At 42.3% G+C, this 18,353-nt stretch overlaps 1 protein-coding gene across 1 annotated transcript in view; it reads right to left on the minus strand.

The window, feature by feature from the left end:
- Window positions 1-18,353, minus strand: part of LOC120051828 (leucine-rich repeat-containing protein 7-like) — a 60,104-nt gene that overhangs the window by 24,593 nt on the left and 17,158 nt on the right. The window contains exons 7-16 of the mRNA XM_038998711.1: window positions 14,481-14,555; window positions 13,688-13,832; window positions 12,995-13,067; window positions 10,618-10,747; window positions 9,228-9,343; window positions 8,199-8,268; window positions 7,974-8,073; window positions 4,467-4,591; window positions 4,190-4,384; window positions 3,449-3,583 (exon numbers count right to left, since the gene is read on the minus strand). Of these exons, the coding sequence (XP_038854639.1) occupies window positions 3,449-3,583; window positions 4,190-4,384; window positions 4,467-4,591; window positions 7,974-8,073; window positions 8,199-8,268; window positions 9,228-9,343; window positions 10,618-10,747; window positions 12,995-13,067; window positions 13,688-13,832; window positions 14,481-14,555 (1,164 nt within the window). The remainder of the gene's footprint in view (window positions 1-3,448; window positions 3,584-4,189; window positions 4,385-4,466; window positions 4,592-7,973; window positions 8,074-8,198; window positions 8,269-9,227; window positions 9,344-10,617; window positions 10,748-12,994; window positions 13,068-13,687; window positions 13,833-14,480; window positions 14,556-18,353) is intronic.

Raw genomic sequence — 18,353 nt, forward strand, 5'->3', positions numbered from 1 at the left:
GAACAGGTAGAAAGGTTGACAGCACAATCTGCTTCCTGCTGACTAGAAAGAGACAAGATCTGTCTCTGTAAAAAAAGCTAACTTTAAATCTTAGTTTCTTAACGAGCTCAGTCGTATGTTTTTAAAACAATCAATCATTGTCAATCCAAATACCAAAGTATTTGTATGCAGGGACTCGTTCGATTATAGAACCATTCGATGAGTAAAGTTGTAATCCATCTGAGACAATCTTGCGAAAACTTGAAAACAACATGTATTTAGTTTTGCCTGTTTTGCCTGTACGAGTTATAAAATCAGTAAAGGATCCTGCACAAGTGCAAAATCAGACTGTAGCCTTATCACAGCCAGATCAGCAGTCGGGCAATTGCGTACATAATAGTAACATCCGCATATATATTGGAAAACATTTTTTTACTGATTGACCAATAGCATTTATATAAATAGTGAAAATAACAGGTCCTAGTATCAACCCCTGCGGAACACATTTATGTAATTCAAGACTTAATCCCATCAATCAAGATGGCCTGAGCTTACAAAGAAATGACAGTAAGAAGATACAAGAGACAGTAGATATTGTATGTCCTGCTTTATTCATCTCCAGATGCTGGCCACTTGACTCTGGGAACAGGCGTTTAGAGATGACCTATTCAGATCTAGCCTCTGAATACCATTGACATTTAACACTGACCTTTGCTCTGTTTGTTCAACAGCCTCTGCTGTTCGTTGTACAGTATTGTTCTAGCCTTATCACAGCCAAAACTTCAGCGCCAGGTTACCCCTTGGGGACTTGTAAATGCACTAATACTTAACATTTGAGTTATGGCCGAGATAACTTCCATTTTAGCCACAATATGATATTATGCTTGCCAAAAAAAATGCACCTTTTTGCACACTGCATTAAAAAAAACAATGAAAACAGCACCTCAGCAGACACTAACTCCTCTGCGTATTCAGAGAAAGAGAGCTAACAATTTAACAAAGACCCAGTTGAGGCCATCATGGGGGCTTTGAGGCTTCCAGATGAAAGGATCCTATGATCTCTGCAGGTTTTATTCACATCACCTCTAAAAAGCTGCTGAGCCACAATTCCATGGCCCTGGATTTAATACATCATCCTCTCAAGCTCTGTCATGCCTGGCAGTATGTCAAAAACACTGAAACCTCCCACTGGACAAAAATTTGTTGAATCAATGTTGTTTCCATGTCATTTCAACCCAAAAATGAAATGTGATGACGTAGAACCAATGTGGAAAACTGATTGGATTTGCAAAAAGTTATCAACGTAAGGGAATTTAGTCTTTTTTTCACCGACATTTGTACCTAAAGCCAATGACAGGGTGACATTTGTGACTCGTTTCGGGAAAATACGCCTTCACAGGAGAGGCAATGAACGTAATATTTATTTATTTATTTGAATCAAAATGCGTTTTTGGACAGAAATGCCTTCTGGAACACGTGAACTTTCATGTGCCTTAATAACAAATGTGTTTGCCTGTGAATACGAATACAATTGTTAAATTACGAGCCTAGTTGGTTTAGCCATGGAAAAAGACAGGAATCTTCCAGCTAGCCATGATTGGTTGAGATAATGGATAGGCTGGACATGCCAGGAGATGAGTTCGGATTAGTCTGCCATGTAGTGCGCTTCTGTCTATAACATGAGCTGCTTAGTATGTGTAAATGTGTCATTTTTCTAAAGTGGCTTTTTTGAAAGACATCAAGAAGAACTGCAAAAGTGTTGATAAGGCTCTCCACTTTCTGGAGGCCCGAGTTTTGAAATCAGTGGAATGCCCGGTGAAAGCAGAGTATGATAGCTAAGGAGATGGAGAAAATTCAGGAGTTTGATTGCAAATACGGAGGGAGTCGAAAAGAGAACACAGAAAGCTGTCGTGGGCAACCATGGCATCTGTGACAGAGAGGGAGAAGCGTTCATCCATGTATACGGGTAAGATATTCAATATAGCTACATTTTCAGACATTGTACGTTTCAAATTTTGTCAGAAAGTCGTTTTCATTGCAAGTTAAAGCGTACTGTTAGCAAGCTAGCTGGCTAGCTAAAGTTCCGTGTATGATCTGTGTAGTAACATTACTCATATCTCAGAGCCATTTGCATTGCTAGTTATAGCCTAATGTTAGCTAGCTAGCTAACATTGAACCTAGCTAGTTGGTTAGCTTTGGCTACCTCTAGATTCATGCATGGTAGTAACATTATGATTTTGTATTATGATTCATTGTTTAGCAAGCTAGCTACATGTCTAAACAAAATACTCCACTAGTAACCATTTCCCTGTACCGTTTACACCTTCTGTATTCTGTGAATGTGACAAATAAACTTAGATTTTACTTGATATAGTGTGCGTTTAGCAGGGATGTTAATGTGAAGAACAACATGACCTGCACTAAAGTCAAATTAGGATTTAACGTTAGGCCAACGAGACAGTGTCCAAGTTCTAAAAATCTCTGGTAGAATGCCCTGCTTTTATTAACAAGCTAGAAACAAACCAAAACATTGTTAAGAAAGTTGCTTTTAGTTACCTTGTTTGCTAGATTGACATACACTAAATTCATTTTTAAACGGATGGGTTTATTGGTGTTAAAATACACCAGTTATGCTATTTTGGACCATCATGCAGCCTGTTGTTTTTGTGTTTATACCTTTACATAACGACAATGACAAGTTTGATGTCAGACGACAATAGAATGTTCATGATGTCACTACAACAACTGTAGACATGTCTAGTATAAACCAGCCTTTAGTCATACCCACTGTTCAGAACATGGCCTCACATGTGAAATCCTTAAAGAGATGGGTGGGCCTAAGGCTTAATAGGGTGTGAACGATGCTGAATGGGTGTAGACAAAGAAGAGTTGTCCAGTAGGTCTACCTAAACATTGAAGGGCCATTTTCTCAAAAGTGGGGTTACAAGTTTATCAACTTTCAAAGCAGAATTACTTTTCCATTGTTCCTCAACTGTAGTGTATGATATACCATTTTCAACCTCCGAGTCTCTACTTTTATCCAATCTAAAAAACACAATTTCAAATTTTGCTACACAAGACCGAATCGAGCCAGTCGTTCACATTTTTGGTTGATTTCACATCAGTTGACAACTGACGTCTGCGCCCAGTGGGCTGAACCTACATTAATCTATATCTTTCGAAATGATCTCAGTTCTGTCAGTGAAATTAAGTTCCCACACGTTCAATACAACTGGTCTCACCTCTACCGGAACTCTCACGTTGAAACATTAGAGGCAACTGAGGACAACTAAATCTGACATAATCGCCTGAAAGGACCTTGAGGCTGCAGTATAAACATTTATGTCATTACTCCCTCCCGCATCGTGCCCAATACAAGCTGTTGTTTAGTTTAGTTTTCCTGGTGTTACAAGAGCGTAATAAGTACAACCTTCTTAATAACATGTCCACAAAGAGATTGTTCCTGTACCTCTGAGCTCTCAGTCAGATCCTCCTTGTCCTTGCGCTTTGGGATGTCGATGGCAGAGTTGTGGATTACGCCCTGCTCTGTCATCTGAGTCTTGTTGAACTCTCTTTCTCTCTCTTTCATCTCTCTCTCCATCACCTGGAACAGGACACTCTGAATGAAACATATTTATCCCATTCATCCAAAAATGTATAATCTATGCATTTGTTTTTGTACACATATATACATACAGTGGGGAGAACAAGTATTTTATACACTGCCGATTTTGCAGGTTTTCCTACTTACAAAGCATGTAGAGGTCTGTAATTTTTTATCATAGGTACACTTCAACACTTCACTTCACTTCACTTCAATACAGGTAACGAGTTCAAACAGGTGCAGTTAATACAGGTAATGAGTGGAGAACAGGAGGGCTTCTTAAAGAAAAAGGTCTGTGAGAGCTGGAATTCTTACTGGTTGGTAGGTGATCAAATACTTATGTCATGCAATAAAATGCAAATGAATTACTTAAAAATCATACAATGTGATTTTCAGGATTTTTTTAGATTCCGTCTCTCACAGTTGAAGTGTACCTATGATAAAAATTACAGACCTCTACATGCTTTGTAAGTAGGAAAACCTGCAAAATCGGCAGTGTATCAAATACTTCTTCTCCCCACTGTATATATATATATATATATGAATGAGCGAGAGCGAGAGCGAGAGCGAGATGGTATGTGTGGGTCTCTGGGTGTGTGATGTGACCTGGCCTGTTACCTCTTTGGGGGGCATGGGCCAGGGGGGCTCATACTGTTCTTGTTTTCGTGACTCCATATTGGTACCAGAGCAGTTAGTGCTGAGGGGATGCTGGTTCTTGCCCACCATGTTCTGCACTGACTTCACCATGTTCTTCAGATCCTCTGGGTACGGTGTAGGGTAGCGCTTCAGATTGATCTCAACCTGGACAGAGAGGACGGGCAGAAATAAGCGGGAATAACAAAATAAAAACAGTGAGAAACGCTCAAAAAAAGTCCTATGAAACCTTGACTTTTCCAGAGTTGTCCTCTTCCTCCTTCTTCTCCTCGAACTCAAAGGCCACAGTCATCCTCTGCTGACGCTGCTCCTCCCATAAGGTGGGGTTGAAACTGTCACTGTCTGACTGGTAGTCTACGGAGGATGAGCAGAGAGACAGGGAGGTGTCACTGACTTATTGTGCACTGGTCTCACACTGATGCGATTCTGACATGCTCACTTCACCACCAGCATACAGTGCACTGGCACATAACCTAACCACCTGTCAACTCCCTCAAAGTAGAGGTCTTCACGGGTCCAACAGACCTGAAATTCCGAGATCCGAGCGGACACAAGCGTCTAAGGCTCATAAACGCTGACTTCTGTTCGGATCTGGGTCGGGTCTGAAATAATTGCCACGGGTCTCAGGTATGTGCAATTCAAATGGATTTACCGACCGGACCCGATTTGACCCGTCCTCTGTTAATTTAATGTGTGAGGTGATGATAACTGCACAAGCTTGTAATCTGTGTCAGCCAATTGCAACTCAATAAAGCGTATAAGCTTATGTACAGCTGAACCTGCTTCCGGCTGCTCACCTCACGTGTGCCTGCTGTTGAGGAGAGAGAGAAAGAGAGAGAGAGAGAGAAAGAGAGAGAGTGAAAGGAGTCTTGGCCTAGGCTACTGTTGATTGTGAAGATATTTTTCATTTAAGTAAAACTAAAGTTAGAAGAGAAAGAGTATAGTGAAAAGAAGCCGACAAGGCAATGTCCTTGGGGACAAGTTTCAATATTGTAGTGGACAAAGATGATAAGAACGTTGTGTAACTGGAAATTTTAACTGTATGTGTCCACATAACTGAGTATGTGACTAACCTTGTGAAACTGTGAAACTATCCTATTATAATCTCGTGTTCTCGGGAGAATCATCCTGTGTTGCAAACCAGCTTGCTCATGTGTCCTTGTATAAAAGGAGAACTGACAGTCCCGCCCAAGAACAGGAAACTATAAACATATTTGCTTATCACCCAATGCTTCAGAATTCAGACTGTCTACACTGTGCAGTGTAACTCTGTTGTTCCCTCTGAGCTCAGAAATAAAGAACCTTAGTTTGACTTGGTCTCCAGCAAATCCTTATTTTATAATATCCACCACAGTTGGCACGGCCACATGGACTGTGTGCTATTCAGGTTTGATGGAATTTTCAAACTTTTATTTATTTACTATTATTATTGTATATACTTGTTATTATTGGAGGCCTATTTAAGAATCTGTTTGTTTCATATTGTTGAGACATTTTCTTTGGTCAAATTAAGTTCCAACTGTAATGTTGTATTTGCCACAATATAATAGAATTACCGCTAAGCCTGGGGTTACTCGCACTTAAAGCATGAAAAGCAAAAACCAAAGAGGGAAAGATGCAAACTTAATTTAATGTCGCAATATAACAACCTGTTCGGATTTTCCCTATAAACAATGACTTGACTTACTTTGGATATTACCCAAATAAAGTTAAGACACTTTAGTGTGGTATGGCTATTATTAGGCTTAGCTACTGCAGGCCTATGAAGGTAGTGCACAATTGAACTTGAGGTGAGGAGGTTTTAGGCCTACCAGAGTTACTCGTTTAATCTAACAGTATAATGCTTATCTTTATACAAAATATTCTGATTGAAAATTAACGAATTAGCCCCCTTCTGTACGCCTATATCTGAGCAGACAAGTATAAAGAAATGCAGGTCGGTGTCGGAAACATGGCTCCGGCATATCTCTATCTTTCTCTCGGTCTCTCTAGGGCTAGGCCTAAGCTTCTTCTCCTTTATATTATTAAAAAAATATATGAATATCATAGAGTGGAAGCCTAGACCTATTGGCCTAAATGCATGCAATGCCCTGATGCATTTAGCACATAAATCTCTAACAGCTGAACCGTAAAGTGGACAATTATTGTTTTAAGAAAGTAAAAACCAATAAAAAGATGGCTATAAAGTTTTGAATATGCTACACATCAAACAGTTTTGTCATTTGTTAGAGGTTTCTATACATCTTTCTCTTCGGATCTGAACGAGTCTCTCGGATCTGAACCAGCACGGGTCTGTTTGGGTCTGTTTTTCCACGGGCTCTTTCGGAACTGGTCTGACTTTCCTCAGGTCCATTCATCCACAACTTTTTGGACCCGTGAAGACCTCTACCTCAAAGGGTAGTTCAGTGACATGTGCTCTGCACACGTACTACTATACATTACTAGAATGGATAACAGGGTATATCAAACACCATTAATTGTAAATACATATCCATGACACCTTAGTTATCACTAAATCACACACGCCACGCTGATCCTCAACACAGGGGCCCCTCAGGGGTGCGTGCTCAGCCCCCTCCTGTACTCCATGTTCCCTCATGACTGCACAGCCAGGCATGACTCCAACACCATCATTAAATTTGCAGATGACACAACAGTGGTAGGCCTGATCACCGACAACAACGAGACAGCCTATAGGGAGGAGGTCAGATACCTGGCTGTGTGGTGCCAGGACAACAACCTCTCCCTCATTGTGATCAAGACAAAGGAGATGATTGTGGACTACAGGAAAAAAAGGACCGAGCACGCCCCAATTCTCATCAATGGGACTGCAGTGGAGCAGGTTGAGAGCTTCAAGTTCCTTGGTGTCCACATCACCAACAAACTAAAATGGTGCAAGCACACCAAGACAGTCGTGAAGCGGGCACGACAAAACCTATTCCCCCTCAGGAGACAAAAGATTTGGCATGGGTCCTCAAATCCTCAAAAGGTTCTACAGCTGCACCATCGAGAGCATCCTGACTGGTTGCATCACTGCCTGGTACGGCAACTGCTCAGCCTCCGACCGCAAGGCACTACAGAGGGTAGTGCAAACGGCCCAGTACATCACTGGGGCCAAGCTTCCTGCCATCCAGGACCTCTATACCAGGCGGTGTCAGAGGAAGGCCCTAAAAATTGTCAAAGACTCCAGCCACCCTAGTCATAGACTGTTCTCTCTGCTACCGCATGGCAAGTGGTACCGGAGCGCCATGTCTAGGTCCAAGAGGCTTCTAAACAGCTTCTACCCCCAAGCCAAAAGACTCCTGAACATCTGGTCAAATGGCTACCCAGACTATATGCATTGCCCCCCCCACGCCACGCCACTCTCTGTTGTCATCTATGCATATAGTCACTTTAATAACTCTACCTACATGTACCTACTACCTCAACTAACCGGTGCCACCGCACATTGACTCTGTACCGGCACCCCCCTGGATATTATGTTATTTCTTACTTGGTCTTTAATTACTTGTTACTTTTATCTCTTGTTCTTATCCATATTTTTTTGAAACTGCACTGTTGGTTAGGGGCTCCTAAGTAAGCATTTCACTGTAAGGTGAACAAATACCTGTTGTATTCGGCGCAAGTTACTAATAAAATTTGATTTAATAGTAGTACTACATCCACTTTGAGGGAATAGTTGGCCGTCAGGATTTCCCCTCATGTCAGCATGTGTTACATGTCATTTCTACCTTACCCTCATCATGTCGTGGTTGCTGAGGGAACATGTAGTTGGTGAGGACCCTCTGCTTGGTCTCTGGATGAGCCTCGGTCTGGAGAGGGATCAGGGCCTTGGACTGCACACAGCACACATCATTAACTCTTCAAGTACCGCTGATACACAGGTATTACATCATTAGAATTTATCAGTAAATGTAAAGTAATTTCTTCCCAACAAAACAACACATAAGATCATATTTACCTGATTGTCTGATAACCAAAGAGCAGCTAGATCTTTTAGTTTTGTGAAAGTGAACGGAAGGTTTTTTAATCTGTGTAAGTGAGAAGAAGACAAAATAGGGAGTAAGAAGGCATTTCATCTAATTGAGTACATGTTTTGTTTATTAAACTTCAAAAGGTTACTTCATTTGCGATTAAAAGTGAGAAGTGATTATGTGGAAATAATTCAGACAAGTGGCTTGAGCTCAACTTCACATCATTCTCCACAGAGTGTGTGAGAGGCACATTGTGTTCTGATGTGTTCAAGGACGCAGATCGACATATAGTCCAATGTGAAAAGCCAAGACTATTCCTCTGCCAAAGACAATCACAGCCTGCCTGCCTCTGACTGACTGACACCCACCACACAGGAAAGTTAACCAACACACAAAGGGGGAAAAGTAAGTTACCGTGGCAACACGCTCAGTGAACTTCGCTTTGACAACAGAAATCTGTCAGTGGGAGACTGTTGACGGCTACCGTAGGTAGAACGAAGCAGGGTTGGAGTGACTGGATCCTCGTTCTGAGGAAGCCTATGTGGTTGAACGCTCAGCTCTGTGGTGTGTGGTGACTATTCCTCTGCGTGTGGACGCAGGTCTGCCTAATGGGTGCCGTGTATTTAGTGATAGTATAGTTTAATTACCTTGGATCCAGTAAATCACTGGCAGAGCAACTAAACATCTCATAAAGAGCTTAATTAGCCCGGGGGCAGGGGAAGTGCTTTCTAATGTTGTGCAGCTATCTTAATGGGCCATTAGCAAAATAATAACCACTAGTTTATATAAACTCTTCAGAAGAATGTCCCATTCCACCTACGCGCTATGTAAATAAATAGACACACAAGCCTACAGTATTAAGCTGTTTCCTTATCAAGGAGAGTGTGAGGAACATATGGATTCACTGTGTGTGTGTGTGTGTGTGTGTGTGTGTGTGTGTGTGTGTGTGTGTGTGTGTGTGTGTGTGTGTGTGTGTGTGTGTGTGTGTGTGTGTGTGTGTGGTAACCAATAGTAACCTATTGTCGCTTAAATTGAGAACATGTAGCTTGGTCATCTGCCCAATCTCGTCAGGTAGAAACTCCAGCTTATTGGAGCGCAACGACATGACTGTCACATTCTTACAGTTCCCAATCTGCAACAAAAGGGAGGCAAGCATACATTTCAATGATCACTTTCCATCTTCCATGCACCAAACCATATCAATTACAGAAATACATGCATTGTGTGAGTGTACAGTGGGGTCTGGAATTATTGGTTCCCCTGATAAAGATGAGCAAAAAAGAACGTGTAAAATAAATAATACACATAATGAGATGCACTATATATATACACAAAAGTATGTGGACACTCCTTCAAATTAGTGGATTTGGCTATTTCAGCCACACCCGTTGCTGACAGGTGTATAAAATCGAGTACGCCGCCATCGGACTTTGGAGCAGTGGAAACGCTTAACCATCTGGCAGTCCGTTGGACGAATCTGGGTTAGGCGGATGACAGGAGAACACTACCTGTCCCAATGCAGAGTGCCAACTGTAAAGTTTGGTGGAGGAGGAATAATGGTCTGGGGCTGTTTTTCATGGTTCGGGCTAGGCCCCTTAGTTCCAATGAAGGGAAATCTTAACGCTACAGCATACATTGACATTCTAAACAATTCTGTGCTTCCAACTTTTTGGCAACAGTTTGGGGAAGGCCCTTTCCTGTTTCAGCATGACAATGCCCCCCTGCACAAAGCAAGGTTGGTGTGGAAGAACTTGACTGGCCTGCACAGAGCCCTGACCTCAAACCCATCGAACACCTTTGGGGTGAATTGGAAAGCCCGACTTCAAGCCAGACCTAATCGCCCAACATCAATGGTCGACCTCACTAATGCTCTTGTGGCTGAATGGAAGTCCCCGCAGTAATGTTCCAACATCTAGTGTAAATCCTTCCCAGAAGAGTGAAGGCTGTTATAGCAGCTAAGGGGGGACCAACTCCATATTAATGCCCATGATTTTGGAATGAGATGTTCGACGAGCAGGTGTCCACATACTTTTGGTCATGTAGTATATATTGTATGCTCAAAAAATATATAAAAAATTATATTTGTTTTATACTAATACAATCGCTCTTGGTAAAGTTCATGATGCCATTGACCTTAACAAGGACCCCAGGACCAGTGGTAACAAAATAGCCTCATAACATCAAATATCCACCACCATATTTTACAGTACGGATGAGGTATGTTCTGCATATGCATTGTTCTTTCGAAGGCCAAACCCACCATTGGTGTGTCTGGCAAAAGAGCTCATGTCATCGGACCTGTTTTGCTCATCTTTATCAAGGGATTGAATCATTCCCAACCCCACTGTATGTGTATGTGTGTATAGGATCAGTGTGAGGTTATTGGTGTGGGACAGACAGACGTACCTCCCTGGGTAGTTCAACAAGGAAGTTCTCATCAGCAGAAAACGTGCGGAGGTTATGCAGGTAGCCAATGGTTGGGGGCAGGGACTCCAATTCATTACAGCTGCAGTCAAACTCCTCTAAAAGCGATAAACTGGGTAGAGATAGAGAGAGGAGAAAGAGTCCCTTAAGAATCCTTCATGCCACAGCTACTTTCACTTGGTTAGTTATTGGTGTAAGAGCAACAAATTAATAGACGCAACATAACCAACACACTATCTACAATAATACAGGCAAAACAACCACAATTCTGCATAGATACTCTACTTCACATGTCTTTGATGTACCATGTTAATATTTGCATATAATTTTGTTAAGAACCTACAAAGCACAGACCTACTTCATTTGTCTGCTAAAAATGTGCTGTGAATTTTTGAAGTGGAACATTTAGATATATCATAATGATACAAATATTATTTCACTCAAACACTGAGGAAAAGCCACCGGTAGATTCATTTCAGCCACAGGTTGCATTATTTGTTGTTGACAGATGGAGCCTCAGATTTTGATCCCTCCTTGGTGTCCATGGAAACAAATAATAATTGGGTTCCCTTTAAGACTAGATGCATCTAAGACATGTACAAGCTACAGAGGTGAAAATGGTCAATCAAGTAGATTCGTGAGAATCATGACAATATTCAAAAACCATGACTTGATAGAATGAGATATTCCTCTAGAAGACAAACTAAAATTTAAAAAAACTGATTTGAACATAAACTGTATTAATCCCACGAGGGGAAATGAATCATTGATTTTGCTGACTCCCTTTCACTATCAGTATCTGGTGGTGCAGCATCTCGTTTCAATCAGAATATAATCAACAGTATGCTTTTAAAAATATATATTGAATAGTATTCTCCAATTGAACTTCATGAATGACAAACTTCACTCTATATCTTATACTCTAAAGCCACAGTGTTTATTGAGTCAAATGCCCTTGCCTCTGTCACATTTGAAAGGACAATGGATTTGTAAGCAAAATCAACAACTGTCCAGCTTTAAAATGTCCTCCCACAGCCTCCAACAATTCTAAATTCAAGCTCCAACAGAGCGTATAGTGTACAATGTCAGTGTATATGACCAGGAGAGGACGAGGGGAAGAGTTGCCTCCCCTCACTGGACAGAGTTCATTTGTATTTATTGTACACACAGCAGAGTCATTAGCTCAACATTTGTCCCAGCTGGCCTCCCATATGCAGGACTTTCACTGGATCCCCTTCCCCGGCTGGAACATACAGTACAGACAGGGAACGTTAAGGTGAGCACTTGCCTGAATAAACATGCTGTGGCGAGGAGGAACGTGTACAGGAGACAGTGATTCGCGGTCTACTTACCCTAATTTGGCGCGTCCACTAAGTGGCCCATTTTAGATGCATGTGAAATAACCACAACACACAAAACCGACCAATGACAAACCAAGAAAAAAAGGTGCACTAAAAACAGTATCACAGGCTTGGGGATAAGGATGAACATGACATGATGAGCTGTAAGTTGGTGACCCCTGACCTATTAGATCACAGTCTCAATGACAGGGCATGTTCAGAGTTGACCCACAGAATTTCCTCTGACTCATTATATTTTCCAGATTAAACTTTTGATATAATATATACAGCATATCATTAAAACAAATATATTAGGCCGGCTGTTGAAACTGCAATACTGGCACAGAGTCAACTCCTCTCAGACAGCCATATTCCACAACAAATGAATGCCACACACCCAAAATGTCAGTGCACATTTTGGAACAATGGCAAGCCGGAGGGGGGAAGAAAGAGAGAAAGAGAAAAAGAGAGAGAAAAAGAGAGAGAGAAAGAGAGAAAAAGAGAAAGAGAGAGAGAGAGATGGATAGATCTATCCATCTATCTCCTCTCAGTGCCGCCAACTGAGACACAATGTACTGCACTCTACTTGGTGTGAACAGTGATGGAACCAATCAGCGTTAGTCAATGTGAGGTGAGAAGGAGCAGCAAGGAGAAGGTGCCAGACTCAGCAGAGTTTCAGAACCCTTCTATCCACAGGCCGTGTTGAATACAGCTCAGCTCAGCAGCAAACCAGCGGCGGCGAAGACGAGATTCAACGTGTCAACTGGTTTTACCATCAAAATTGCTGTCTCTGACGCCTTTTAATTTGGTTATGCAATAGATGCCCTAAAATTGACTGCCATTCAGTTTCATGATAGATATTAACTAATAAACAAGACTTGGAATGTAGTTTAGCTTGTGGCGTAATAATTTCAAAACATTTTATTCGACTTGAGTGGAGTTCTGGGATTGCAATCTAAGAAGTGTATGTAAACAAAATAGTGCAATCGGTTTCATAATCGGTCTCATAAGGTACTCACCTTCCAATGGTGTTAGGCAGTGAGGTGAGCTGGTTGTCATCCACTTTTAATGTTGTGAGTTTTTTCAACATTCCTGCAATAGAGACAAACACTCATTTGATTATTTTTTTAAAAGGAACAAACAAAAAGAAAAAGCGAAGAACACAGTTAAAAGGAATTATTCAAACCCATTGCCAACATAATCCTCTTACCATTTCATTAATTTACAGACAGGAAATTATTTAAAAACTTACTAAGTACAAAATAACTTCATAGTTTGTGTAAATTAAATCCCAGGATTCAAACAAATAAATGTTTCACTCCAAATACAAAGGACATTTTAATGACGCAAGCCATTTGATTGTTAATGACAAAACAACTCAGGGAAATGCACTCTCAGATAACAACCTCCGAGAGGAGCCACCATGATGAATGCAGTCATTACAGAATTAATCATCCTCTCTCCGCCTTCTTTCCTAATCATCCTTTCTTGATCCTTTCGCTATTCTCTTTAACCAGGAGATACCATTTGTTGCAGACGGAGGAGAGCTGAGACAATCTAACCAGGAGATACCATTTGTTGCAGACGGAGGAGAGCTGAGACAATCTAACCAGGAGATATAATTTGTTGCAGATGGAAGAGAGCTGAGACAATCTAATCAGGAGACGCTGTTGTTGCAGAGGGAAGAGAACAGAGATGTTCTATGGCCTCACCTATGGTGTCAGGCAGATGCTGCAGCATGTTGGAGGAGAGCAGGAGGTCCTCCAGGGACTCACAGCCAGAGATGTCAGTGTCCAGGCTTTCAATCCTGTTTTTAGCCAGGTCCAGGTAGCGCAGATGCCTCAGCTTCCCTATACACTTCAGCAGCAGGGGAGGGAGATACATGGAGCGATGGATGTTAGAGGGGGTGGGAGAGAGAGAAAAAGGGAGAGAAAGAGAGAGAGAGACAAAGTGAGTGAGTGAGAAAGAGGGAGACAGAGCAAAAAACCAGGGGTTTGAGAGACAAAGCGATGGATGTTAGAGGGGGTGGGGGGGAAGAGAGAGAGAGAGAGAGAGAGAGAGAGAAGAGAAAAGAGAGCAGGGGTTTGAGAGACAAAGCGATGGATGTTAGAGGGGGTGGGGGGGAAGAGAGAGAGAGAGAGAGAGAGAGAGAGAGAGAGAGAGAGAGAGAGAGAGAGAGAGAGAGAGCAGGGGTTTGAGAGACAAAGCGATGGATGTTAGAGGGGGTGGGGGGGAAGAGAGAGAGAGAGAGAGAGAAGAGAGCAGGGGTTTGAGAGACATGGACAGATTGATGTTAGAGGGGGTGGGAGACAGAGAGAGAGAGACAGAGCAAAGAAAATAGGAGTTTGAGGGAACTTTTTTCAAAGGTTGCCCTATGGTGGTGCATCACTAACCCCCATGCACTGACCCACATTAACTAACTAGCGCATCACTGCCCATACACAGACTTCATCAGGGCCAATGACAAATGACACAGACAGATAATGAATGGAGGTGTAGGCCTACCCCAGGTATTGTCTGCAGTGAGTTGTTGTCCATCCACAGCTCCTTTAGGTTATGGATCTGCTCCAGGACTTCAGGCTGAAACACCAAACACACACACATTACGTCTGTGTCTAGAACAACCAGCGCAGGGGGGCTGGACAGTAGAAAATATCCCAGAAACTAGGGCAGAGAGATAAGAAAGCCCTGGCCATTTTGTCTCATGTGCAGGCTTGCGAGTGGTATGTAGTTTTAAGTAAAGGAAATGCGGTTTTAACACCAATCAATATAAGAAGTGAATAATCTCATGCCACAATACCAATAGGCATAATTACTAAACAAAGTAGGCATGTCAATGATGGCATTTGCACAATGAGTGGTGCAAAGTCGCTCCTCCAGATGTATTCTAGAATTATCTCACGTTCCGTATTCTATAATGGAAACGGTGTGTTTGAATCTCTGCACGGGCCCCAGAGTGGGGTAATGAACGTATAGAGTACTGTGAGTGATTGTGTTCGATACAGACGTGTGGAGAGGCCTAGCCAGACTGTGTGTGACTATCAGGACTAAAGGCTCTACCTGACTATGTGAAATCACTCCATTAGACCAGCCTGGGAGACTAGGTGACAGACCTCACAGTCCTTCATGCTGCCCTAATCAATTCCAATCTCTCTCATGCATTTCTTTTCGCAGCATGGTGTGGCTTTACTCAGTGGCGGAGCACAGTTTACCGGGGCCCCCGCAAGGTTCGAGCAAGGACGGACCTTTTTTTTGTCTATAACATTTTTTATGCCATGGGGCGTGGAGAAAAATGTGAAGTTTTATAGCTAATTTCTTGCTATTTTACACATTTTGCCATGACGCTGAGAGAAAATGTTGCTGTTTAAGAGCTCATTTCCTGCGATTATATACATATTGCCATGAGGCTAACAGAAAGATCATCAGCTTAAAGCAAATGTACTGTATTGGCCTATGACGTATTCATATGCTATCTGGGGGGCTGGGGGTATGCTACGCCTGTGGTTTTACTGGCAATCGATAAGGACTCCAAATGGTATTCTGGAATATTCTCTATTTTGAGTATTTTTGAGTATTATTTATTCTCACAGTTGTGAGGGTAGCTACAGTACCTTGTGTATTCACTAAAAAGTTGTGATGTTTTATTAAGTTTGGAAAGGGCATGCTCCTAAAAAAACTGGATGTGCTTGCTTCAGTTACATCATTTGTGATAGAAGTTGATAGAATCTCAGGATGGAATCAGGCAAAACCTAACAACAACAACAACAACAGGAGGTACACAACCACTTCCTAAAACAATATTGAAATTCCTACAGTATCAACAGAGCCTTTACAACATAGCAATCTAAAATCAAACTGATGCATGCAAATTCTATTAACTACTGAACCAGAAATTGTTAGCAAACTTCAAACAAAAACGAATTAAGTTTCCTTCCCACCAAGGGTATAAACAAGGTTGACTGACATTGGGTAATGGAAGAGCTGCTAAAAACTCTCTCTGTAGTTTCTACCTTCCCTCTACCTTCCCAAAACATCACACAAAATCTCCAAATCCCCATTACACTCATGAAGTGTTGAGTGTAATATGAGTCACTACTCGCAATCTACAGTACAGTAGCGCTGGAGTCAGTACAGTAGCACCACACTGTTTTGCTTGTAAGTTTTAATGAGAAACAAAGAGAGGGGTTTGGTTGGCACCTTGTCCATATCTCCGGTTCTCTCCGGATAGAGATGAAACACTTGGTTAGTGCTCGGTGCCATGGAGCTTCCTGTGCAGAGGCATGTCTTCTTGTCCATCTTTGAAGCTCCGCGATGTAATTGCTGATGCCATCTACTGCTCTGCTCTCTACACCGGCCCTCTGAGCACCAGCACCCCCCCCCCCCCCCCAAACCTCTCTACCTTCCCCAGGCAGGGACTAATTAGGAAACTTTCCTCACAGTAGTCCCTGAATCACCCTCTATCATCACAGTGACACACACCTCAGCATCTGTTCTTGGCTCAGCTGGACCCACATGTGCTGAGGTCATCACCTCTGATGTTGCACTTCCCTGTAGTTCTGTCAGTGGCAGACATTTTTACATCTGCATCTTCTGCTTTGCATGTGCTTAGCCTAGAGTAAGACAGACAACGTTTTCAGTCTCATTCATATCAATGAGCTGCTTGTGCTGAATGTCTTCTTATGTCAAAAAATCAAAAGGTCTTCTGAATCCTGGTCTTATACATGTAAATGTTTGCAGTTTAGTAAAACTGAGTATTAATATACAGCTTCTCAGCTGAAGACTGATTGCCACTAAAATAAGGCATGAGCTTAAATCAGTTGGAGAGAGCTTTCATAGAGCCTCTGGTCCAGTCAGCCTCTTAGAATCTCTTTTGACTGAAAGCTGTCTCCCTCCACAAAACAATACCAGTAAACCAGGGTGGATAAAGTCCATTCATTATCAGGGCTGAAAAACACTTACACATCTAAGATTCACCAGAAAAACCATCAGCTGAAGAAAATGCATCAGGCATGTTGGCACAAAGTATAGGGTAGACAAGGAAACAACAACAGCTTAAGGAATGTGAGAAAATGCACTCTATTGTCCCTGGGCTTCAAAATCACCAGGCAATAAAGCTACACTAGAGGGTTCTATCTGAGGGGAATTGAGATGGCAATTGGTAATGTTGCTCACACTATCAGCAAAAATCAACAGGAGTCCTTGAATGGGGATGAGGTAGAGCAGTGGTTCCCAACCAGAGGCACTAGGACCCCAGGGGGTACTGGGCCTATCCACCAGGGGTACTTGAGAAGACTCATGAGACCATAGGCCTACTGGTAAAATGCACATGAGGGGGTACTTCAGGCAGAACAAAAATCAGTTGGTGGTAGAATAACTGAAAAGGGATGGGAACCACTGAGAGAATGAGATAGGTCATAAGTAGAGGGAGAAATGCTTGTATTTAAGTAGGGCACAGATTGGGAGTTCAGACTATTGTATGAGAAAGAATAGGAAAACATTGGAGTCATTCTGAGCTGAGTATTTGTGCCGGTCTGTCTTTCCCCTTGAGTGAGGAGGCGGCAGGTGCTGCTGTGTGCATGACAGAGGGCTCTGTGGAGGCAGCCCGGGCCTCACACTAACAGCACGTTTACAAATGCACAATTAAGGCATCAGTGGGACCTGTGGCACAGAGCATGTCATGCATGGCTTCAGCCAGCAGCTCTCCCCAGGGCTCCCCAGTCCTCAGCCCCAGTCCCAGCACAGTGTGAGATCTTGTTAACCAAGGATGACTTGGAGACGTTACGTTACACCCTTGAAAAGCCTCCCTCCCTCCCTGAGCATTCTGCATCCTCACACTTCATATCGCCCCCTTCCAGATATCCCATGGATTGTTGGTCAATGACCATGCAGCATTTTGATCAAACCTTGCCCTCACAGTACCTCTCTAGTGTATCATCAATTTCCCATTCTGAGAACCTGGGAATAGTATGACTGTTCGTATCTCCCTCCTCTGTTCTATTACTCTGCTCTAATCTTGAGGGGTATACTACAATGCAGGATCAATGAGTTAGCCAGCTAACTGGCCTAAATATTCTGCAATCATGTTTACATTGTTTCGAAAGTTAAGGTTGAAATGGGCATGGTCTCTTTGACTCAACTTCCAAAAACACATATCTAGGTTTAGCTTTCTTAATGAACCAGGAAATCAATAGTCATTTTTGGTTGTTTATCAAAGTTAACTGGCTAACTCATTGATCCTGCTTCCGGACCACTAATCAGTGAGATAAATACACAGAACACGGTCCAGAGAACAGCCAATAGGATGAAAAGGGAGGGTTAAAAGAAAGGTAAACTAGTCAAATCACTAGCTAAAAAAAACACAAATCATGGCTTGGTTTG

Source organism: Salvelinus namaycush, chromosome 8 (genome assembly GCF_016432855.1).
Source record: "Salvelinus namaycush isolate Seneca chromosome 8, SaNama_1.0, whole genome shotgun sequence".
Lineage (NCBI taxonomy): Eukaryota > Metazoa > Chordata > Actinopteri > Salmoniformes > Salmonidae > Salvelinus > Salvelinus namaycush.